At 33.5% G+C, this 26,970-nt stretch overlaps 1 protein-coding gene across 1 annotated transcript in view; it reads left to right on the top strand.

The window, feature by feature from the left end:
• LOC120778259 (somatostatin receptor type 5-like) overlaps positions 1-26,662 on the top strand; it is a 53,613-nt gene extending 26,951 nt beyond the window's left edge. The window contains exon 2 of the mRNA XM_040110036.1: positions 24,314-26,662. Coding sequence (XP_039965970.1) covers positions 24,455-26,098 — 1,644 coding nt within the window. The 5' untranslated portion in view covers positions 24,314-24,454 and the 3' untranslated portion in view covers positions 26,099-26,662. The remainder of the gene's footprint in view (positions 1-24,313) is intronic.
• The last annotated feature ends 308 nt before the right edge of the window (positions 26,663-26,970 follow it).

Here is a 26,970-nt window from a genome sequence, read left to right as displayed (position 1 = left end):
ATTCCAAGACAATTTGTATGTGATAAGTTGTAGAAACTTTCATTATTTCCTTTATCGTTTTAAGCTCTTGATGTCTTAACTCATCTTACTTTAGCTCTGTAAATCTTTGCATTCTTCAGAATTAGAGTATGTTGCTGGGAAGCTGGGATTTCTTGCTATAAATTAAATGGACTTCCATTTTTAGCTCTTTATTTCATTTTAAGCGCGTTTAGTTCTACCTCTAACATCAGGCATTACGATATTTGGGCTTAGAAGCTGTAAGTAATGGATTTTTATGTAGGTTTTGGACTAACAATTGTTAGGTCGGAGCAATTTTCTTCCAAAAATTAATAAAACACAAGAATAAGCATAGGTTAAGTTTGGATATACCGGCTACCTTATTAATGCCAGATGGAGGTTTAGTTTAATTTCAGATGAAGAGTTTGTCACACAGGACGCAAAGGTTTTGCAAACTTTAAGAGAGACTTTATGTCTACGTTCGATACTTCGTCCAGTCTGAACTCGGAAGCTCTCTTATATTTGAATTTTCTGCATGTATTGTTACCACTTATGCCCATCCGGTTTACATGTTATGCCAAAAGGTTGTGACCTGTTAAATGGCCAACAGCCGTCCGGCAGTCCTTTCGGGACCGTGTGAAAAATAGTGAGCACGTTTTTGTAAGGGTCTCTTACCTACAAGGAGCGTTCCAAAGTAAACAGGACTTGCAAAAAAAACAGAACAATTGGTTTTTTCGTCAAAATCAATTTTATTCAAAATAGTCTCCTTCTGCTTCAGCCAGCCATACAGCCAGCTTTTTGCATGCTCCAAAAGCATGTCGAACGAGTGTTTTAGCTCGTTGGCCGGTATGGCCGCCAGTATGCCGGTGCAAGCCTTTTGAATGACTTCTACGTCTGCTTAACACTTTGCTTTCATGGGCAAATGCATTTTTCCGAAAAGGAAGAAGTCGCACGGTGCCATATCAGGTGAATACGGAGAGTGGTTAATGGTTAAAATGTGATTTTTGGTGAAATAAACGTCCTTCGAATGTTGGATTCTGAGCAATTTTTGGTCGTCAGTCAATTTTTGCGGAACAAACCGTGCACACACCTTTCGTAAGCCCAAATGTTCAGTTAAAATGCGATAAATCGATGTTTTGGAGATGTTCATCCTATTTACAAGAAACTCAAATTTCAATGATGATTCCGGTTGATTTTTGATGAATTCACGCACAGTTTCGATGGAATTTCCGGTGATCACGGATTTTGATTGGTCCACTTGTTAATCGTCATTTATGACCTCACAACCTCTTTAAAAACGTTGAAACCACTCGTGCACTGACACTTAAAATGCATTAACCTCACTTCCAATAAATGAAATGTCATGAAGTGACACTAGACAATCGATAAAGATAGCAGATTCTAACGCACCAGTCGACATATAGATGGCGCCAGCAGGAGGCGCTAGATTCAAAAAGTCCTGTTTACTTTGGAATGCACCTTGTATATTAATTGTTATGTAAAATTAGATAAAACCATCACACTTTCAACCTTTCCTGGGAGGTCAAAAATATAAAGTAAAACTTTCCAATTTTTTCACTTAAAGCTCAAATTGGTTTCTCCATTGTACATATATGATGTTTGAATTCACTGTGAAATTATGCATTTTTATTCAGAGAATATGAATGCGAAGCCAACTGCTCCGAGTACCTAAAATGAAACTTATATCAAAAGAATATAATATATTGTTCATCTGCGGGAGTTCGCAAGCAAAAAATATATTATTCTAAAGTAGTAACAAAGCTTGCAATTCTTAAATCACCCTGTAAGCCAAAAAAGCTGAGGGATAGCATATAAATATGTAAAGTTTTGTTCTAAATTTTATATAATAAGAGTTTCTCGGCGATTGTTTTATCGCTCCAAACGCACAAAAATCTTTCAAGTAAATACACCTCAACAAAATCACAACAAATTAAACGGTAATCCGCTTATGAAAGGTGTTAACAGAAAGTTTAAATTCCAAAGTGTGTCCGCATCGCAACAATTTTAATCCAGAGCTTCGAAAGAACAGTGGTTTTGATATTTTGACAAATCTAGTTCGCTTACAGCTGCTTTACACGCAGTGATATGGATAAAGCTGTTACACAAGTCTTGCAGTCCAGTTTGCAGCCTTATTTATTGTTGTCGATTGTGCAACATTTACTTATCTGTTATTGTTTACAGAATTTGTATTTATTTATCTTTTTATTGCTTAATTTTTTTTCAGGTAAATGCTTTTAGCGCAGTTTAGTTTGCTCACTGTCTGCTTTCACGCATTGCGTAACTCATCCGCAGTGTCGCACAATATAGTACAGACTCAATTGTTTTTGCTAGCGTTTGTTTTGTGCTACTGACAAGCACGTACGCGTAAGTAAACAAGCATTTTGACATTTTCGCGCTCACTGATAACCGCATTTTGTTGCCGTTTGTCTGCTGGGTGACCGCAGTGCGTTTATTTTATTTATTGTTTGCGTCTCTGTGGCTTATAATTTTGTACACGAAGTAAGACTTTTGTTCACCCTAGAAAACATAGTCTGTGCTGTTTGATATAAATTAGTCTCACACTAGCTATATATTTGCCGTGCCATGCTGCTTTGATTACAGGGTTTTCTTTTTCAACTGCGCTCCAGCGGCGGTGCTGTTTTTTTTCAACTTTCAATCTGGAAATCAGATTTCCTCATTTATCAGAAATGCTTCACCTTTGATATATTTTAAGTGTAATTTTACCCCATCTAGCACATTTATTAAGATTTGTTTTGTATGTTTCGTGTATTTGCATATCAAAGCATAAAATCTTGCTTGATTTCGTTCGTAAGTCTACTTTCTTTTGCTATCTTGGAAAATAAATCCATGAATTTTTTTAACTTATTCTGCAATGTTAAACAAGCCTGTAAAATATCCTTTATTTTCGATTTTATAGTATAAACTAAGCAGCTTGTGAAATTTAAGCAATAATTTCTTTGATTGTAAATTGCAATAATATCAGCATAAATGTCAAAATGAATACAAGTCTAATAGTGTAAAAGAGTACATTGGATGTTCGAGTTATTTATGAACAGTTAACAGAAGTTGATCTTATTTATTTGATAGTTAAATTGAAGACAAAAGAGATCGTCAACTCTTTATTTTTAATTGCTTATAGCAAAGGAAAACAGACAGTACAGTTTGTATGACAGCTTTATTTACAGTAGTTCGATCTGAAAAAATTCTCCAGGTTTATTACAGTACTGCCTTAGGAAACAATTCACGAGAAATTTTGTGAAGTTATTTTGTCAAATGAAAGAGTTTTTCATACATGAACTTGATTCTTCCGTTTGTATGATAGATATGTACAAGCTATAATAGTCCACACAGCTATATGCTTTAGCAACAGTAACATTTTAGACCGATATCTCAAAATATGGCGGACTGTTTCGTGTATATACAGACAAACAGATGGGCAGACTGACATAAATAAATCAAATAAGTTCTTCACGTTGATCAATTATGTATATATATAAATATATATACGAGTATATCTTACAGGGCCTCAGACATTTCATTCTGAGTTTTCGAAACTTCTTTGTAATTTTAATATAAAGTGTGCCTGCCGATTCTTACCATGGAAATAAAATTTAAGAACGAGCTTGCTAGAAATTGTATGCAATTTAATTTAATATTTTTTTATTTTATTTAATTTTATATTTTAAAATTTATCTTTAGTGTTTTAAAGTCTCTTTATTGTATGCTCCTATGTCCACAATGTAATGTGGGGTAAAGGCTATAAAGTGGTTAAAGTATTAGTAAATCTGAGTTCGGTTAGATTGAGTTTTATATCTGCTTGATAAAAATTTCATTCCAACTACATACTTCACACAGGAGTATTCATAAGACTTCTCTATACTTATATAAAACTATTTTAAAAATTCTTGAAGTGTATGGCTTAAGACTTTACAGTCCAAATATTCAAATGAACTTTAGTGAGTATTAAATCACATTTCTACTTTTTGCATTGCTAAGTAAAATATATATATGTATTTAAAAAAAAAACATTATTCTTTTATTTCCTCGCCTTGATAATTTCCGCCAGCCCAGGCATATGAGTGAATACGAAGGTACTGAAAGCTACCTACTGTTACTGAAACTACCTAACTAAATACATGTATTCCGCTACTACAATTTACATTATACATATTAAAGAAGCTTTATTATCATCGTAGAATTTTCCATAGCAGCAAAGCTGAAATTCCTTCTATTAAATAAGCTAAGAAAGTTGATTAGGAACAACACTTAAAAGATTATTTCGGCACGAGTGGCACCAAACACACACAAAAAAGATTGTGCAAAATCGCTGACAAATCATTTATGGCGAGCATAAAATAGTAATGCAAAAATCATAAGCACCAAACGGATAAGCAAAACACAAATAACAAGCAACGAAGTAAGGCGAAAAGCAATGCGGCAGAACGTAAATAAGTTATTCCGCGAAATCAGCACATATTTATTTATATACGGAGATGTATGAAGTAATAAAATGCAATCGCTTAAATCGCCAATTTGGCGACACTTCCACATAATCCAGCAAAAATCTGCTGCTGATACTTTTTTTACGGCTTTTATGAGTTGTTAAGCTGCTTTTGTTTATATTATGTGGCAAGCTTGTTAGTTTGTTTTGTTTTGCTGCGCTGCTTTGTGGGATTTATTATTCGGTAAGACAATAGACAGTGGGCGAGTGAAATATATATGCATAAGCTGGGTGTTTTGTATATACTATATATATTTGTATAAGTGTGTGTGCAGATTTATGAAATAAGGTGGACTGCAAGGATAAAGAAAACTTGTATAATAAAATTGTAGGCAGTAAAATTCAAAAATTTGCTATTTGAATGAAATAAATACGATATAAGTGTGTGGTAAATAAGTTATGAACACAGAGAGTCATAAAAAATTTGTTATGCAATCAAATTTATTGCAGATATGTCACGCTATTTATGAATTAATAGTATTATAGTATAACAAGTCACTTATAATTGCTTAGTTAAGAGCTTTGAGAAAACCGGGAAATGAGCAATTTTATTTTTAGATTTTTGGAATGGACTCAAATAGCAAACAACATTCACAATCACTACTTTTAAATGTTGTACGGTCAAGTCAAACGTTTTCACATTACCAAATACGCTCCAGTTACGTGTACACGAATTTAACTTAAACGTTACTCATACGCTCCGGTGCTAATTATATATAACAATTCAACTCCAATAAATCTAAGAATATCTTGACAGACTTAAAAATATAAATCTGTTCCAAAATTCAAATTTGAAAATCTTGAGCTTGTGTTTGTAAGATTTTTTGAAAAGAAAGAACGTTTTGGAGGCCATAACATAAATATTACACCGTTAAATTATTTCCTTCCAAAATACACATGGTTAAAATGTTACTCATACGCTCCACCCCATTGCTAGTTTGGACTCTATATTTGTTACTAGTAACGCACGAAAATGTTTTTTTTTTGAGGAATTCTATCAAGAGTATGTGGCAATGTAAAGTGTCGTCAGAACTGCATATTTGAAAACTTTTATATATTTTTGGAAAACATTTTAAAACATAACATGTATGGTAAACATCATTAACGAGTTCAAAGTACATAAATAGCAAGGAATTAGTTTTCTGGAACATTTTTTGAAAATTTACATATAACTCTATAAATAGAAAGTTTTCCAACCAACTTAGAACAAACAAAACACTAAACTATTAGTCATACATTTTTCTACTCAAAATACCCGTGAAAGAAATGTTGCTCATACGCCCCGTGGAAGGTGATAAAAGCACTTTTCAGGTTCTTATGATTAAATATTACAAATTTGGGGGCAGCTATACAGTGTCTAATGTGCAAAATAAAAATAATCAATACATCAATCTTGACAACAGTCAACTTAGTTTCGAAGAAATTGCCCTCCAGAAATTGTGTCAAAGTATATACGTGGTATTCCATACCTAATCTACCACTTTTGAACCCGACCCCTTTAGATTTTGCTGAAACTTATCCATCCTTTTCTACCCTTTGAAAAACATTTTTGAGAATTTTTTCAAAATTTTTTGTCCAACTTCAAAAAAGTTATGAATTTTTCAAAAAAATGGCTTTTTTATTTTCAAATAGCCATAACTTTTGTAGAAATTGACTTTTTGGGATTTTTTTTTTAATTTTTTGTTTTTGAATAAACTTTTCGAAAAAATACACGAAAAGAATTTAACACGATCAATTATATAAAATAATCGGTTTTTTTAAGTAAAATCGTCATTTTTTTTTTGGAAGTTCGCCATTTTTTTTTTGTTTTTTCCTCAAAAAAATACTTCAATTAATTTGACAACTATCCCTGCTTATCCCGGAGTGGGCCGATTTTTTTTATATTTTTTGTATTTTTTTCATTTTTGAAAATTTGACAATTTTTCTTTATAAACACGCCTTAGACATTACATTTGACCCGAAAGATGACAAGGCTTGAATGGTGTCAGGATCGAAACCCGTCCTAACGATTTCAACCAAATTTTGTACGTGACATTTACCTGACATTTTTTTGTGAAAATCTCATATAACTCGATTTTAAGTTCCATTTGTAGCTTTCACTTTCCAGTGAGTAAATAAAGGAGCAATTAATATGACAGGAAGAAACTTTGCACGAATAATTTAAATTTAAAGATAAAAAATAAAAATCGAACCAAGCTCCTAGGTACTCAATATGTGAGCCCTGTGCTTATAGTTGACTTTTTTACCGAAAATATCGGTCTCACACATTGACCATATATAATTGAAATGTAGAGAGAATCCTTTCCTGACTGTGGAGTGTCGGTGTCGTGCAAATGGATTGAATAGTAACAATACTTCCAGTAACACCCATATACCTAATAAAGAGATTTTCGTACTCTCGGGTGACTTTATATCGCACATTTCGGAGAGCATGTTTTTCTTATAACGGTGAATCTTTGTGCTTAGAATAAATAAAATGGAAAGTCACATAAGACCCCATATATCTAACAGGCCTTATGTACATTGAGGTATTTCCCTGGCTTTTATCCGTGCAAGTTGCAAGGGTATAAAACGTTCGGATTTATTTGAACTGAGCCCTTTGTTATATGTTGATTTTGACAAAATGCCCGTAGGTCATTTTTCAGAGAATAATTTTAGAAAGATTTCTTTTTACTTTCATAAATTAAGTTTAAATTATATTTATAACATTAATATATAATTAAATTTAAAAAAATTGATACCACAGAATTTTTTAATTCGTATAACTCGCTTTTGTTAAGACTATCACACTAGAAAAAGTCAACAAAACATTAATAGTTCTTCTTAAACATCGCTGCTTTTTTTTAGTTATTTGTATATCGAAAGGAGTGACGCAACGGTCTTATAAGCTTTAAACTTTTACTGAGACCAGATACTTGTATTAGTTCTCGTAAAACAGAAGGACCTAAATATAACTCATCCGCAGTGTATCACTTTTTGAATATGAGTGTACAAATACATTGAGAAAAAACTATATTTTATTATAATAAATAATGGTTTAAAAGTTAAAGTTGTTTTTTAAGTATTTTAAAATTTGACATTCCTTTTCAGACTGGATATATACACATGTATGCATATATCTACTCATTTTAACATATGACGCAATCAGCTATTATGAACCAATTGTTCAACTAGTTTGCGTTTAATGCACATCTTTTCACCACCAACTTGATTTCTTAAGTGCCCATTTAGTTGGAAGTGAATTAGTATTTATTAGCAGAGTGTCTTCAATATGTGTGAATTTAGTGCAATTAAGGCAAGTGTATGATTGTCCTTAAATATTCAGACCAACTAATAAATAAACACAATTGATTAATTAAAACATGTTGAGTTCCGAGTTTGCAGGAATAATAAACTAATAATACAATTACAATCATTATACTAAACTATGCGGGGCGCTGCCAAATAGAGGTCACTGAATAATATGTTAATATGTCAGCAAGCGCTAAAGCTGTGTTGCTGACACGCATAATAAATCGCAAATAAATTGTGCATTAGCGTAAATGAGTTCGCACAGTACGCAACCCATTTAAGCAAAGTTGCTGATTGATATGAGCTACTTATGCATAAACATATACGAGAATAGTAAGAAAAAATTTCGCGCAAATTTATGAAATATGTATGTGCCTATATAACTTTTACAGCACTACTACTTACTTTCTTATTTGAGTTGATAAAATTTGTGGCAGCTTTAATATTTTTTTTTTTTTTTGAACATCTAAGTGTTTATAATCTAATAATACTTTTAAAAATTATTGTCCGCTTAGGAAGCATTGTAACATAATTTCCACTTTCCGCAATAAAATCCCAAGAGAAACTGCTATTCATAAGTATTTGAAGCTGGTCATCCAGAATAAATATAAAACTTAATAAAATTCAAACAACTGTTGGAACTGGTCTGAAGAGTTATACTATAGCATTCTTTTTGGTGTAGAAGAGTTACTTTTTATCTCATACTCTATGTCAAAGTGTTACGCCAGCGGATCTGGTGAAGTAATCTTTGTATTTTGGTTTTCAAAGGAAAATGATATTTTCAGCTGATTTTATTATTGAGTTTTCGTATATGTTTCATGTAAAATTCTTGAGCGAGTAGATAGTGTGATAAAAAAGATCTTTTTTTCTTTAGCTGTCTCTTTTTTCCTATTTTTTGGTATCGCATCCGTATATATATATTGTCCTCAAATATATTATGGGATTGTGGTTTACTATCTCCAAACACCCAACATGGAATTGTGGAAGATTAAAATATTATTTCCGTCATTCTTCCATTTCTTCTGTGGATCGATCATTGATAATGCACCAATATAAATTCGTTCGAATTTGTTTCCTTAACTTTTTAGCGAAACTCTTTCTCCTTTCGCAATTTGCTCTCCTACAACTTTAATTTCTTTAATATAATTATTAGTGCAAGCATTCTTTTTAATAGAATTTGATAAAATCTGTAACATTTTCCCATCGAGTGTGTCCATCAGTTAACATCAAAGTTGTCATTTATGTAGCAGAAAATAAACAAACCAATCCCAATCTTTTTTAGCATTAATTGATCACTAAAAATAAACTTGTTTGTATAAATTATGACATGCGGAATCTTAAATATGCATTTTGATATTATAAAAACCCACACATTTATTATCATCAGACATTTTGAGCAGAAGATAGAAAGTTATATAAGAATATAGCAAGAAGTGTGCCAGCAATATTTTCGAAGTAATCGAAATATTAAAGCTTTCTCCGACTAGCGTGATGTGGTGCACTCCGAATTCTTTCCGACCGCCCAAACTGTCAACAAAGTATACATATATATTTGAGTGTTATGCATTGCTTACATGAGCTATTCGTAAAAACGGCTGGAATTATATCGTATACTATATTGATTCCTCGTGAGTTTCTCGCCAAATTTTATTCTCCTAATTTAGTTCCGTGTGACTTTTGGCTATTCAGAAAACTCAAACAACCGCTCCGTAGAATCCATTTTAAGTCAATTGAAGACATTTTTTGAGTCAATTGAAACTATATGCGCATTGAAAGCTATTCCGGAAATTGACTTTGACAACTGTTTCGAGGATTGTGAAAAATGTTGGAACAAGTGTATTAGGGCCAAGGGGGATTACTTTGAAGGGAACGACATAGATTTTGAAGATTAAATTAAGAATTTTAAAATTATGCCCATACTGAATATTTTCTAATAAACATATTTTACATCGATTGTGATCTCCTACAAGAAAATGATGATGATTGGGTAAGCGATCGAGACTGCTTTTGTAGTTCCACACATAAGTGAGTATATGTATGGTTGATACACCAAGGAAAAGATGGACTCAGAATGCTTTAAACCTTCCATTTAATAAGCTGCTATTTTAAACAACAATAACTTTGAACGTATAGAGATTGCACACTATAAGTTTTCAGCTCCGGAGTTATCAAATAATTTTTGAGCAATCAACACATTTTACACATAAGATGCCCGTTTTGCAGACACTTTAATGTATACCCTAAACAATTTCACTAATATTTGGAGTATTAAGTCTTTGTGTCACTCAACTGTATGATGTGTTGATGCGGCAAAAATAATATAAAAGTGAGGTTAATAAATTAAGAGACAATTTTCGCAAATATAATTGAGCCGTAGGATTAAACCTTTAACAAAAATCGGAAAACGTAATGTAGTTACTGTCGAATGAGGTTGGGAGTTTCTTAGTTTTTAGCTTAACTAACAGAGCATACCACTTTGATGACAAAATGATATGATGGATTCATTTTATTTTTGAAAATATGTTTTTAAGAGATCGCTCAAGCTTTCGGACATACTTAAGCAGCTGGTTAACTAGAACTCGGCCGCTTTTTGAATGAGTTGAAACGGGATTCGCTGTTGTCAACCTAACTAAAAAGACTCGGAAAACTTTAGAAAGAGATTTTCGACTTCTCCCCAAAGCTTTATAGAAATAAAATAAAGAAACATTAGAGATTGCTCTTTAGATCACATTTGTATTTATGATCCTACAAAAGTTCCTGGAGTAGTCTCAGAAAGCAAATTAGTAACAAAAGTCATTTATAAGAGTCATGCTTAGAAATATTTGTTGAGGGGGTTATTAGATATACTTGAAAAATATATAAAAATAAGTAAACATACATACATCATATATTCATATTTAAGAGCTATCTTCCCTTCAGCACTCCATTGCCATGTGTTATGCCAAAATAAAATAATAGCAACAGCAACAACAAACAGTAAATCACATTTTGAATAAACAAATCTACATTTTAATATTCATGACTTTATGCGTGAGTGATGGCAAAAAGCAGTTGTTATTGTTGTTATTGCCGTATTTTTGTTGTAGTTGTTGCCTACTGGCATTCAGTACCTGTACGCAGCTGTATATGCATTTGAGCAAGGCAAAAAACCAAATAGCAAAGCAAAAAGGACAGCAAACGTGTGAAGCAGCTGCCACCTGCCGCACAACGGTGCCGCTCAATGAGTGGAGACACATAAATTTACATATAAAAGTGTGTCAGAGGCACAAAGAAAAGTAGCACAAAACAATAAAACAACAACAAAGAAATGTATCTAATTTGCTTTGTGTGAATGCCTGTGGCGCAACAATCGCCTAGGTTTCGACTAACTTAACACACCCCCTACAGAAAACGCCGAAGTGACTATAAGTTTGTTGTTGTTGCAAGCATATGGCAGCAATTTGTTGTTGCTCTTTGCTGCCACTAATGATAATTTGTGCCGAAAATTATACGCATACGCTTGACTGGCTGGGCTTGTAATAGCGTACATACGTGCAACGTGACTTGACGGCCGCTAGCAACAGCAACAAAAACATTTATCGTATTTGTACGCCACAGCAGGTTTTGTTAGCGCAGATTTCACTCGGCCTGTTGCCACGCCGCACGAACAGCTGTTTGTTTTTCGCGTAATTTGCATAAACAGCGCATGTGGCACGTGTGGCAAGTGTTGGAATCGGCTAACATTTCGCTGTTGCCAGTTGATCGGTGGTGCGGGTGTGTTGTGAATTGCTACCGAACTGTACATACAGCGCGCGTGGTAAGTGGCAAGCTTTTCGACACTGTTTAATTGTAATGCAAAAATTGCATGCGGCATGCCACAAATGATAGGGAAGCATTGCAATTTCCTGCTATGCCTTAAATTGTAGGCGACACGCTTACAAAGTTGAGAAAAAAATACACTTTTTATTGCATTTATTGTGCTGTGGCATGCCACATGGCATTTATTTGGCAGCATATACAAAAGTAAAAAAATAAGTAAAAAATACAGTAAATATATATATGTATATATTTGTGTGTATGTTCTGCTTTTAACACATAAATGCTTGTTTCAATATTTGTTTTTGTCACCTGCTAGCTCTTAATTGTTGTTGTGCACTTGTTATGGATGTTGTTGTAATTGATTTTCCATGTTATGAAATCCTTTCAGCTGCTGTGACATTAAACGAGACGAAATTCTGGCAAAGAAATTCAAAAATAATTGCATTTACATATATTCATATACTTCACACACACATACATATACTCACAGCTTTTCACTTTTCCGTTAGCATGCTTTCTTCGTATACGAAAATGTGCATGAAAAGCTTGAAGCTTATAGAAAGTGTAAACAGAGTGTGAACATCAATAAACAAATATGTGAAATCGAAGTGCAAATTTTCACTTCACCTTTGGGGCAAGCACAAAGTTCGTAAGATTAAATTTAGCGTCGTATGAGCAGCATTTACAAAAAAAAAAAAATCAGCAACAACAAAATGAAAAGTTGAAAGAGAGAGAGAGCTACAACAACAATATTTTGATTCACAGCAGGTTGCATTATCCCTGCCACAAAGTATTCCAATATGTAGCATGTGGCACGTGACATTTCCTCAATTTTCAATACATCAATTTGTGCTCATGTGGCAGGCAGTAAGCTGCTAGCTCAAGCATCTGCTTCGGCTTTGCAAAGTTCAAACTGTTTAACGCTTAGCTGCGTAGAGATTGCCAAAGTGATTAGATTGAATATACATATATACTTGCTTCACTAATATATATGCATATAAGTATAGATATTAGGGTGGTTTTTAAATAGGTTAGAATGTATTTTAAACAGATTTTGTTATGCTTAAACTTATATCGATACTTTGTAGTCGAGTATCTTCTATACACACTTTGCTAACGCTTGTAGGCGATTACACAAGCTTCCAAATAAAGCATGTGATAACATTCGCTTCGTTAGCACATTTTCTGTAATATCTATAATTGGATATATATATGTATTTCATAGACTTTTTGCCCCCACCAAAAACGACGAATTAAAAATGTATAACAGGAGTACCAGTGATGAGAACCTAAATATTATACCCTCTCTTGACCTTAATCGGACAGTTTGTTTGGTAGCTATATGCAATCCGATTTAATTAATATATTCAGAGATTGTAGCAAAGCTTTAGAAGGTAACGTATGCCAAATTTTGTGTAGATATCATTTAAAAAATTTTTTTCCATATATCTGTTCAGTATATATAACTTATGTTTTGATTTTTAAGGACAACTCTATTACACATAAAAACATATAGTCCAGAACCGGAGGAATTCTTTTACGAAAAGACTGTTATCAAAACTTGAAGAACTTAAAATTAAAATTATATTTAGATGTATTTACATTCATCCATCTAAAGGAAGAACTGCTCTATATTTATAATTTAATTATTAGAATAATGTTCTACTCTTTTAGTAACCTTGAACTGATTTGTTTATCAAAATTATTTTGTAGAAATTCAATCAATTAGAACTTAAGTCAAATCCAGACTTCAGAGCTCAATAGTTTTCTTGCAGCAAATTGCAACTTGCTTGGATTATTCATCAACTTATAAAGATGTATGTATGTATTTTTTCTAGTATGCTCGTTCAATAATTCACATTTTTGATTGAACTCTGTTTTACGTTCGGTAATTGTTCCGCACCAGTACCTTAATGTGTGTTACAAATACACCTTCGTTGCACTTTCAGTCATTTTTAGCTAGTAACCATTTCTTATTGCTCTTCTGGTCGCATGAACTGCTGAGCTGCTAGTTATCTTTGGTCAGTCACTCATTGGTTTATCGAAGCAATTTTACGCTTGAGTATGCACTGTGCAGCAGTTAAGATGCATATGTATGCATGTGGTATTTATGCGCTATATATACAAACTCGTAGATGGTTGCATGCATCACAAGTACATAAGAAAAATATAAAATCTAGACAGTTGGGGAACCGCTCAAATACAAAAAAATCTATATTCTAGCCAAAAATCTTTATTTTTGAAATCTAAAAATTTGGTTGGCAACATCAAGGAACATTTTTAGTTATAAAAAGTCCTTCAATCTGGTTTATTCCATGTTATCAAATCGATTTGATATTATTTAATCCATGTTAGAGCATTTTGAAAGTATGGCAACACGGTTCAAAAACAAATTTTTGTTAAAAAAAATCCTTAAATGTTGTTTATTTCATATCATCCTACTGATTTGGTTATATTATATCATTTAATCCATGTTAGAAAATTGTGATAGTATGGCAACACTGTTCAAAAAACATATTTTAGTTATAAAAATTCCTTCAATCTGGCTTATTCCACGTTTTCCCATTGATTTGGCTATATTTATTGTTTATTTCGCTATAGGGAACTTTGAAAGTATGGAAACACTGTTCAAAAAATTTATTTTTGTTATAAAAAATCCCCTCAATCAGGTTGATTCCACGTTTTTCAATTGATTTGGCTATATTGTATTGTTTATTTCGCGTTAGGAAATTTTGAAAGTATGGCAACACTGTTCAAAAATTATATTTTAGTTATAAAAAAACCCTTCAATCTGGTTCATTCCACGTTTTCCAATTGATTTGGCTACATTACATTATTTATTTCGCGTTAGGAAATTTTGAAAGTATGGCAATACTCTTCAAAAATATATTTTTGCTATGAAACATCCATCAGTCAATCAGGTTTTTTCATGTTAACTTGTTGATTAGATGACATTATTTAATTTACACCACACTGTAAATTTCACTATTTATTCCAAAAATTTTGGATCCAGTTGGCAACTCCTACAAGAATTTTTGCTATAAACTTACTTTAATACCTTTTCTGCGATATCCATGATTTAATAATATTTATAATTTCAATGTTAAGTAAAATTTATTAAATAAATAAATATGGCAAGCATTAAATTTTGTTGTTATTTAGGCTGGCTGTATAAACATATGTATTAAACGGTATAATATGTATTTCCTTTCCCGATTTTTGGACCACATACTACTAGTTTAAGAACGAATGATATAAAATCTTATAATTGAAAGAAATTATCGATATTTATTTAGTAAAGTTATCGAAGTCTGTTTTAATAATTATCTGAAATACACCGTCCTGTTATATGCCGATACATAAATATTTATCGATAATATGAACCAAGTCAATATCAAGTATACATTTCTGGCAATAGGAAGTCCTTTAGCCTTCAGTATATCGATTTCTTAACTTATCGATTTTTTGTATATCGATATTTAAGTATATCGGTTTTTTTTATATTTATATAAAATTCGATTCGAATTCATTTAAAGCTCGCAGCAATTCAGATGCACCTCTCAAATCAGAAAATACATCTCCTGTACAATTTTATTAATTTTTTTAATTTAATTTTTTTGTATTTTACATAATCTTTAACGTCATTGCACCCATAACTCTGCCTTCACTGCTCCAGCTCACAAAGACTTAAGCAGCCACATACTGAAATTCCAAATGTGAAATTGAGAAATTCTACCAACTCCATTTTGGTAATACGAAAATTCCCATTGCCAACAGCAAATTTTCGGCAAATACGATTTTATGCTCAATTTATTGCCTCCGGCCATTCAAAGTAATGACTACTTGTATGCGCAGGTACATTACATGCAAATACACATATGTATGTACATCTAGCATGCAAGCAAAACACCGAAATGCAAGTTGAGGGAGCTCAAAGCACATGTGACCATGCAAGCAACCAAAAGCAGTTGTTGTTGGTAATTGCAAACTTGCCACAAGCTACTACAAAGAAGCTTAGCTGTTGTGAAAGGTGTCCATCGAGTTAGGTGAGAGCATAGTGAAATTTTGTGAATTTTTGTGTTGCCACAGCGTATATGAATATCGTGTTAATAGTGCTTGTACTCACATACATACTAGGTATACAGCAACAGTAAGCAATATCGAAAGAGTCGTATTTCTTATTGAAGCAAAAATACTTGAGAACAAATCTTGTAGCAGAAGTCAGCAATTTAATACGTGTGTTGGAAGACCAATAAAACAAATGTGGGTGGTTCTGTGTGCATAAAAAATTTATATTTTGCTGGAAGCTACATTGCGTAATCATAATAAACTTTTATTTATGTGAGTCGGAGTACTTCTGTGTGTTGGTTTTTTTCTGAAATTTCAATTGAATTCCTATAATAACAATCAGTCTTCATAGGTTAAAGTAAATCCAGCAGACTTACGAAGAAAAACTTTTGTAAAAGATAAAGAGCCTACTTGTAACTTCTAACTCTCTATTACTTTATCTGCTGGATAAAAAAAGGCCATACTTATGCCTGGACCGAAACAAACTATGTTCCAAAAATGCGCTCATCCAATTATAATTTATCTCGATGTAAAGAAAATCTTTAGTAACTTCACACACTGTTCTCACTTTCGTTTCAGTAACCATTGCGTTGGCACGCTGGTCTGACAAATGAGTATCTGGTTGAATAACAATATATTTTAGTACAAATATATCCTTTGTCCCTACGTTGATATCTTATGCGGAAATTTCTGTATTTCACTGCTCGAAAGTCCATCCATTATGAGATCTGGAGATGAGGTTAAGTAAATATTTCACATTTTTTTGCAGGATTTGTTCGGAAAGTATAAGGACTGATTTTCTTCCGTCAGACACTGTACTTCAGAGTGTCCGCGCACCGACTGGATTCGGTAGAGCGCGTTCCTAGCTAACGAGCTAGCAAAGATCAGTTGTCTTCGAGCACCTGTTAAGTCAGGACAAACATTTTCTCGCGACGTGTTTCTGTGAGTGGTGCAAGCCGAAAATGCAGAGTTACGAGATTAAATTCTATGTGGAACTCGGTAAATCTGCAACAGAGACGTTTGATATGATCAAGCAGGCTTACCCAGATGTTGCTGTAGCAAGAAGTGGTGTATTTCGGTGACACCAGGCCTTTTTTGAGGGCAAGGAAGAGGTCGCTGATGAAGACCGTGCTGGTAGATTTGCGATTTCGACAAACAACAACAATCTGGCTCGTGTGCGCAAAGATTTCAACTCAAACCGTCGACTAAGTATTCGTTTAATTGCCTAGATGCTAAATTTATCAAATCTGTGAGACAGAACGCTTGAACATGCGCAAGGTGTGCGCGAAGATGGTCCCAAAAGTGCTCACTGACGACTAGAAATTGTGGCGAGTGTAAGTGTGCAAAGAACAAATCAAATTTGAACATGTTGAAAGTGACCCCACATTTTAGAATAACGTAATCACAGGTGACGAGTCATGCGTCTTTAAGTTTGATCCTGTGATTTTTTTGGTTCCTTGCCTGAAAAGGTCAATGAAACGCAAGCATTTTGAGACGATAGAGGGGATCCAAACAGCATGCACCTCGGCTCTCAAGGCTATTCCGGAGAATGCCTTCCATGACGCCTTCAATGCTTGGAAATCGCGTTGGCAGCGCTGCATCGACGCAGAAGCAGCCTATTTTGAAAGTTTTTAAAGAATTGTAACAATTGGTTCAATAATTTTTTTGATCTTTTCAGTTTTATTACTTTCCGGACAAACCCTCTACCCTGATTAGAGTATAGTATATCAAATTTTCGACCAAGCCCTTACTTCCAAAATATACGCCAGTAAGGCAATCTTTGGCTGTCCGTCTGTATATACACTAGCCCCTCAGTTTTTATGTTATCGTTCTGAAGTTTTTTTGTTTTTTTGTTTTAAGAATCTGCACATTTGTCAGAATCGCTGACATCGGATAACTTTAACTTATAGCTGCTCAAATCATTGTACTGAAAAAATTTTCGAAGAAATTTTTTCGATGGCGCTACGATAGCATATAGCTGACATGCAAACTGGCCTATAAAACCCAATCAAAAGTGAAGGGACTAATCAAAATCAAGTACTTCTTAGGAAAACTCTACCATATAGCAACCATTAATAGTGACTGAACGAAATAAAGTTAAAGATCTCTTGGCCTAAATTTTATTTTAAAGTTGAGGGCGAAATTTTTTTTTATAATTTTTGTAAAGTATTTAAACAGTTGTGGCCCTCAAACATTATAAAAATGTAGAATATAAATTATCTGAGGTCCATTCTTGACTAAATAGTTACAAATTTTATATATGTAGATAACGGTTTGAAAATATAAAAAATATCACAAGTCAGCTGGAGTAATAGAAACATATAGTAAGCAGCGCAACAAAATTTATGAGAAACAACAATATTATATGAAAGGGCCATCAGCTGCACCTTATAACTATCCGCAAGAACAGCGAAACCAAACGTGCTCTTCCTATCAAGCAAAAAGTAATGAATATTTTCGACAGTTCACAAAAACATATTTTCCACCTAAATATTACATTCACGTGTCTGCAAATTGCTTTCCGAGCGAATAAACTCCTATATTGCCATAAGTAGTACGGTTGGAAACAATTGGCGCCCACTTCATATTTAAGTTGCTGGAATTAGAAATTGTCTACCATGAATAAGTCCACCCCACTATGTTGCACGTGTCCACCCACATAAAATATGCTACAAAATATATTACGCCTAAGTAGCGTGGCGTGTTTGCTAAACATGACTATGGAAAAATATGTAGTTAAAAAGAAAAAGCACACAAAACACCACACACCAACGAGTGAGATAAGTAAAAAAGGTACAAAATACATTTTGGAGGCAATAATAAATAAGATAAGCGCAAATATGCCATCGCGGGTCAAGCTAAACAACACTTCGGTGCGCACAAAACGACTGCTATTCTCAAACTACTAGCGCCATGACACACTCTAATAAAGGCGACACAAAACGAAACGGAAGTAGAAGAGAGCATGAAAAACCTTGCAGTTGGCGGTATAGAGTTCACTGGCAGGCCAATTTTATTGCGAGTGTGTTGGGTTAGTGTCAGAGTGCCAACTTAGAGCACGTGGCAACACGTATAGCAACAATACAAAGTAGCGTTTAAGGAAGGTGTGTATGTAGGTACTTGAACCCACATATATGTATGTGTAATATCTGCCCACAAAAATCCAAACTAGATTTTGTTATATATTCGCCTGAGCATTTATGACCATCGGCACTGATTCAATTCCCATTCGGTGGACTACAGATTTACGGGGGTATATAAAATAAATGTTGCAGAGTTTTATTTTTTATAATTACATAAATATGTAACTGCGTACACAAAGTGCATACCGGTCAACACATTTTGAGCTTACAGAAGAGTAGTAAATTCTGAATTTGCACTTTTACTTCGATGTTGAGGGTATTTGGAGCAGACCGTTAAGCTAGTTGCTAGGCTATCAAAGTTGTCAGCAATCTAGTATGGAATGAGATTTTATGTGAGTTGGAGAGTATTGCAAGTTTTATTGTTCAATGGAAATTTAACTTGCACTGGAGTCAAAGAATATATGGTTTGGATGTCGCTAGTCTGTAAGAAACAGTATGAAGGAAGAAATGGGAGGCAAGAGAGATGAAGGGTAAGAGGAAGAGAGAAGGATATAGAAGGAAGAAGAAAATTAAGTCAACGAGATATCTACAAACTTTGAACAAATGGGACACAAGTGTATTTTATACCAAATAAGCTCACTCAAAAACAGGCAATAATAATATTAAGGAGGAAAGACATCTCAGAAATTTTGTATACGGAATAAAACTCCTTACAATAAAGTTAGGTTGGAAACTTTCTTTTTCATAACAAGGACCTAAGTATAAGTATAAGTATACATAAGTATAAGTATAAGTATAAGTATAAGTATAAGTATAAGTATAAGTATAAGTATAAGTATAAGTATAAGTATAAGTATAAGTATAAGTATAAGTATAAGTATAAGTATAAGTATAAGTATAAGTATAAGTATAAGTATAAGTATAAGTATAAGTATAAGTATAAGTATAAGTATAAGTATAATTATAAGTATAAGTATAAGTATAAGTATAAGTATAAGTATAAGTATAAGTATAAGTATAAGTATAAGTATAAGTATAAGTATAAGTATAAGTATAAGTATAAGTATAAGTATAAGTATAAGTATAAGTATAAGTATAAGTATAAGTATAAGTATAAGTATAAGTATAAGTATAAGTATAAGTATAAGTATACGTATAAGTATAAGTATAAGTATAAGTATAAGTATAAGTATAAGTATAAGTATAAGTATAAGTATAAGTATAAGTATAAGTATAAGTATAAGTATAAGTATAAGTATAAGTATAAGTATAAGTATAAGTATAAGTATAAGTATAAGTATAAGTATAAGTATAAGTATAAGTATAAGTATAAGTATACATAAGTATAAGTATAAGTATAAGTATAAGTATAAGTATAAGTATAAGTATAAGTATAAGTATAAGTATAAGTATAAGTATAAGTATAAGTATAAGTATAAGTATAAGTATAAGTATAAGTATAAGTATAAGTATAAGTATAAGTATAAGTATAAGTATAAGTATAAGTATAAGTATAAGTATAAGTATAAGTATAAGTATAGTATAAGTATAAGTCAATTATAGTATAAGTATAAGTAGCAGCTGATTAAATCAGCAAAATCAGAAGATGCCTATAAATTTGCGTAAATTGGCCTCTAATGTCAGTTCTGTGTTTGACATTTGAAGTAAACCTTACATTCAAATACGTACAATAAACAACGGTACGCTACACTGCGTGCCACAACCGGCATGCTGAAGGATGCATTTTCCGGGCGTCTAATCTTCCGTTTTGTCGGTTTGCACTGGCCAGCAAGATCGCCTGAATTGACCGCTCCAGACTCTTTTGTAGGGCTTTTTGAAATAGCGGGCTTATGTCAACAAGCCTCAGACTCTTGCAGCTATAAAAGACAATATCCGTCAAAAGTGTGAGGACCTATCGCCGGAAGTTCTGGCCAAAGTGATGTGAAAATGTCATAAAAAGGGCTCAAATGACAATCGACTGTGGCAGCGGCCATTTACATGATATCATATTCTCGACTTGTATTAAAAAAATTTAAAAGACCAAAGTCATATAATATCAAAATATTAAAATAATCCACATAAAATATCAAATAATCCACAAGCAGAATCAAAGTTTTTAATTTTTTAAAAATTTTTCTATTTCCAAAAAACATCGGAATGTAATTTTTGCGCCACCTGTTATAAGTATAAGGCACCCTATATTATATGTATGTATGTATATGTATTAGCTGTAGCTATCTCATCAATCCAACAAACCAATTCCTCTTAAAGACCTGCGCCTAATCATATACAACATAAGCGTATTGCCTACAATTTGGCGCAATAAAAATTTGTTGCAAATAATAATAATTTTATTGCCGTCACTAAAGTAGTAGCATGATTTTACATTATCTGTTGAAATAAAATTATCTTCACATCAATGGAGAGATTATCTTGTATTTACCTACCTATGTTTGCTTACTGCGTATAATATCCGTTTATATTTATTTTGCGCCTATTTATTTCATTTATATTTATATCTTAAATATAGTACTAATACCGTAAGGATAACAGGTAATCCGTTACAGGTGTTTTATCTAACATAATATCCCAGAACACAATCACAAATTTTCATTTCAAAAGCTTTAAATCTATTTATTTGCTACTTAAAATATTTATATACGAAAATGCATGGCAACATTGTACCTCGGGCGCTTAAATAATGTAAGCCCAACGGAAATTTTTTTTTGCTATAATATAGGGTGTCTTTATGGCGTTATAGATTTTCTTAAACGAATAGCTGCCAAACGGGTTATCAAGAAAAATATGTATACTTTAACGATGAGAGACTATACAGTATCATGTTGTATTTTTCATTCCGAAAGTAATATTGGTAAGTCTTGTTTAAATTTAGAATTTACAGTCAATGACAACCAGAAAAAGCATTGTGAAATAAACAGAGAGGCTGGACTTCCTGAGAAGATACTAGCCATATAGCGAAAGTTTTTTTCAAAAGATAAAATTTTCGATATTTTATTTTATGCCCATTTGAGCCTTTAACATATACCCTTTATTAAAAGACTACTCATTATTTCTATAAATATTTTCTCTGCTAAGATTGTAGTCCCCACGTTTTGCCAACGGGAATTTCAATACCGTCTGAAGGATGTTACTTTTTAACAAAGCGGCTTAAAAATGAACGGCCATAAACTCATGAGGGTTCCTTCAATAGCTTATATATTTTTATTTGATTTTATCGTTAAATTTAATTTTTTTCTATTTTTGGAAATGAGAGACTGCTTATTTAGTCACACTCAAATGGATTAAGCCAAAGATGTATACACATTCCTATATCTTTACTGCAATTCATATAAATAAAATGCATATACATTTCCATCTACCATAGTGTTCTACCTTAAAGAGTTTAATGCATATCTTACTCTTTATTACAATTTTTCTCCGAAATCACAAAAAAATAGTGTGCATGCTTAAGCCTGCTCGTGACACTTTTGTTTACTATACTCTCGTATACTGTGTAAACACCTTTGATTGAAAGCCAAATTAAAAGCATCCACTCAAGGTATGAGTAAACATACGTATCGTGGAGTGTTTCACAAGTTCAAAGTGTGCGCAAATGTGTGATAGTAATGGCATAAAGTGTGAGTGCAAGTTAATTGAAAGCAGTAATCTGATATAATCAAAGGTTGGCACAAGGTCTCATGGCTTCACAACATATATGTGTTTTAATGCGCAAGAAAACAGGGAAAATACAGGAGGAAGAGAAACTGATAATTACTTCGCAGTGTGCGGTTTTCTAAGAAGTGTCCGTTTACCATAAGTAAAGTATGTTTCAGTAAAATATGTTTAAAATTTCCCATATATCATATAAATTTCATCTGCAAGCAGTTGATTATAGGTACACTATACTACTTTGTGTCATTTCAAAGAATTATGTGCAATACGAAAATGTTCGAAAAAACCTCCATTATTCTTCATTAATATTTTATCAAAAGCCTCCGAAATCACCAACCATTAATCTATTAAGTTTTTGTGTAAGAAGTGCTAAACGAAATATGTTGCCACATACAAGCTCTTAAGCCCTGAACATTTCCTTGCCTTCCTGTTCAGCGCTTGCATTTCTCCAACAACTTCTTTCCACATGTGAGCTAATAATTTATAAGCAAACATTTTCTTATACCTGGACTACGTAGTCTATCTTTCTTCATATGTATGTTTGTCAATATCATGGCAGTTGGTAAAACGATTCATAAGTTCAATGACATTCTTTTTGCTTTTGTGCGTAAAGTAAAACTTTCTCCCGTTACGTTTGAAATAATTGCCGTTAACTGATTGATTTTACGACAACAGACCACTTTATTGTTTTCGTTTTTGGTTTTGTTGGTTTGCCCACCAAGGCTATTTGAGTGCTAATTTTCACAATATGTTACCGTATTTTATGGGGTCACAGTGAGTGTAAACTCAGTAAATATACTCAGGAAAGCATTTGTGCATATTGTATAGTCGAAGAGGAATAAATGAAGAGTCGCACGTGTCAGGAAGTCATGAAGTTTTATTGCACTAAAATTGTTTGTTTTATTAGTAAAGACAATTGGGCTTAGTAATTTGTGGGACGGGAAAAGACTACCGGATGCCGTGGAAATGAAGTGAACTGTGCAAACTGTTGGGCATATGTGCGAAGGTTGACTTGCTTTTGACGGGGACAAAGCACTGATCAGGCGATGTGTTAACATCTTTAATATAATATCTTCTTAAACATGGAGATCTATATTTAAATGCTTATATTTTTTTAATAAAATCCCAAGACGAAGTTAAACAAACTTTTTTCTATAAACCACCTCAAGTTTCAGAAGTGATGAAATTACTTTAGAAAGTTCACCATAATTTTAATTACTTTAAAGATTCCAGCAGCAGATTAACAGTTCTGTATTAAATATCTTCATATTTCGAGTTTAAGCTATCGAGTTTATTTCGACTTTAGGGCAATAGGATGAGAAAAGAAATATGCAATACTCGTATTAGTCGCTATAGAGTATATATATAAAAAATCCAGCAAGAGGCTAACGAAATAACTCCACTCAGGGAAATTATTTGATGGAGGAATGTTTGTAATAAGTGGAGAGTTAACAGGCACATTTATAAAAATTTTATTTTATTATTTACAAGGTCCACATAATTAAAAATAGCCGTAGGCAATTAATATACTCAAAAGTATAGAGAACAGGATTTACGGCAGGATTACTAAATTCTCCGTCGTCACAGTTATTTAGAAACTCTTAAAAGTGAAATGAGCACTATATTAACTTGAAGCATTACTTCACTCACCAAAAACATCATTTTAGAACAAGTTCAGATCTAGACATTGTCTGACAAAGCCATAAGATCAAACTAATACAATTATCAAGTTATAACAGAAAAAGTTTGTTGTTTGTTGGCTCAAGCTATATTAATAGTTTCCCTTTCGCTTCTCGATGAGCTACTTTGAGATGAACAAATTAAACCATTTAAGCTTTCAAACTAAAGAAATAATTACCTATTTTTTATATTTTCTTTACAGATGGTATAAGATGGCACTTGGAACTAATAACTTTACGCTTCTGCACCTACCGACCTACGCCAATACGTAACTCAACTAAGTACAGAGTAGCAAAAAAAAAAGCTTTGAAAGAAGCAAAATTTGTCGAAGAGATCCAACAAAATGGTGTCCATCATATCGAATTTATTCTACATCAGTCTACTGGCGAGCTTTATGCCGCAATACGCACAAGCCGGGAAAACAGAAGCCAGCGAACCGCCTGCTGGACAGGAGCATGGCAGCGCTAGCTTGGCTATGGCACGCGCTCGAGCGCTGGCGAATATACAAGAACAACTTTTACCGAATTTAAATCTCTTACAATTGGAGGCAAATGAGTTTCTCAGTCGGGTCAATGGCGCCATCTATAATATGACCTTCAACGAGACTTTCGAAGAGGAGATGATGTGTCACAATGGGCAGAATGCGATTGCCAATCTGGTCACGATGATACTCTATGCACTCGTTTGCATTATTGGGCTCTTCGGCAATACACTCGTTATTTATGTGGTGTTGCGTTTTTCGAAAATGCAAACAGTCACCAATATTTATATACTCAATCTGGCCATAGCCGATGAATGCTTTTTGATTGGCATACCAATACTCTTGTATACAATGCAAATCGGCAGATGGCCATTTGACGATTATGTGTGTAAAGCTTATATGGTGAGCACATCAATAACACAATTTACATCATCGATATTCTTGCTGATCATGTCAGCCGATCGTTATATAGCCGTTTGTCATCCGATATCGTCGCCACGCTATCGTACGCCGTTCGTATCGAAATTGGTCTCGGGTTTTGCTTGGCTGACGTCGGTGCTACTTATGTTGCCCGTGATACTGTTCGCCAACACGGTGCAGTCGAATGAGGATCACGTGTCGTGCAACATTAAGTGGCCCGAAGCACAAAATACACAATCGGGTACCACATTTATACTGTACACACTGACATTGGGCTTTGCCACACCGCTTACATTCATTTTGATCTTCTACTTTCTCGTTATACGCAAATTGCATACGGTCGGTCCAAAGCAAAAGTCCAAAGAGAAGAAGCGCTCTCACCGCAAGGTGACCAAACTGGTGCTAACAGTGATTACAGTATACATACTGTGTTGGCTACCCTATTGGATATCACAGTTGGCGCTCATCTATTCGTCGCCAAGCAAATGTGCATCGAGACTCGAGATCACCATCTTCCTACTAGCCGGCTGTCTTGGCTACTCGAACTCGGCCATGAATCCCATACTATATGCATTTCTGAGTGACAATTTCAAGAAGAGCTTCCTAAAAGCTTGCACTTGTGCAACGCGTAAGGATGTCAATGCCCAGTTACAATTGGAAAATAGTCTCTTTCCAAAATTTGGCAAAAATCGTCAATCGGATCGTTTATTCTCACCGAAGAAGGCGAAACAGAAGAAGTTGCTGGTAACACGTAATAATAATGCAGCAAATATGCACAACGCGGCTTCAACAACAACCACGACAACGACGAATACAACAACAACTAGCAATAATAGTGCCGCCAATCAAATTGTTGCTTACCCGGATCCTCAGACCAGCAATTTCCCGACATTGAAGACGCCGCTAATGACAGCTAACCAACAAGCAGCTGGGAACGTTGTGTCGGGCACAAATGCAACCGTGCTTTTAGTGCCGGACACATCGTGCGCAGACGTGTTGGAACATCAGTTCACAGCTGAAGGCACGACGAAGCCGATTGGTACCGATATGAGTTGTAAAGCGCCTGTGTTGCACACGGACTTATAAGACTTGGCTATGGGTGGTCGTACGCCAGTCGAGACCATTGTCTATGTGGCAAAGAGATGAGTATCAGCGAGAGAGTTCCGAAATGAAGAGTTGATATGAGCGTTAGTTATGACAAGAAAATGAGGATTAGAAAGTTTATAGAGTGAGCGAGTAAGTTGCGTAGGAGTATATAGTTGAGACTGAGCAGTTGTGCTTGGGTAATTAAAAGATCGGCCTCTACTAAGCGGTAGCATATGGATAGATGAAAATCTTATGAGCAGAGAGAAAGAAATGTTCGGTTTAATTTGAATATAATTGACGTCACTTAAATATTTAGGGAAAGTATAGAAGGCATTGATATCTCATAAAGCACTAAGTAGAGTAAGAGGGTGTGAGATGAGCTTTGTGATAAAACTAGCGCTATTAATGATATTTCGACTTGAAGATATGTATATTAACTAAAATTAAAAAGTCAAATCATGAGCTGCGTTTGAAAGCGTTTATAGCAAAAAGAGTAGGGTTAGTATTCAAAATACTTAATATTAGGAGCTTTACTTATATATCATATCAAAACTATGCTGTTAAAGGTATATGATCAAACCTCAATTCATATAACCAAAAAGCTTTTAAGCGTAAAAGCTTTGAAAGCTCTCTGAGCTTATACATAAGTATCACTTGCTACTAACTATTGATTTTACGTTCAATAACAGCATATAACTCAGTTGAATACTAGAAAATAAATTTCGATTTTTCGTTATGGTATTCTTTTTATAAGATATCAAAGCTTCGCAGCACTTTTTTATTAAAACAAATTTAAAGTAAATTTCAAAAACTTTTTATGTGAATAGCTATAACGAAAACCAGAAACTATTTTTTAAAAAGCTTCCAAAACT

The sequence above is a fragment of the Bactrocera tryoni genome, chromosome 5 (genome assembly GCF_016617805.1).
Source record: "Bactrocera tryoni isolate S06 chromosome 5, CSIRO_BtryS06_freeze2, whole genome shotgun sequence".
NCBI classification, from domain to species: domain Eukaryota; kingdom Metazoa; phylum Arthropoda; class Insecta; order Diptera; family Tephritidae; genus Bactrocera; species Bactrocera tryoni.
Note: the sequence above shows the minus strand (reverse complement) of the source record. Positions and strands in the feature narration are given on the sequence as shown.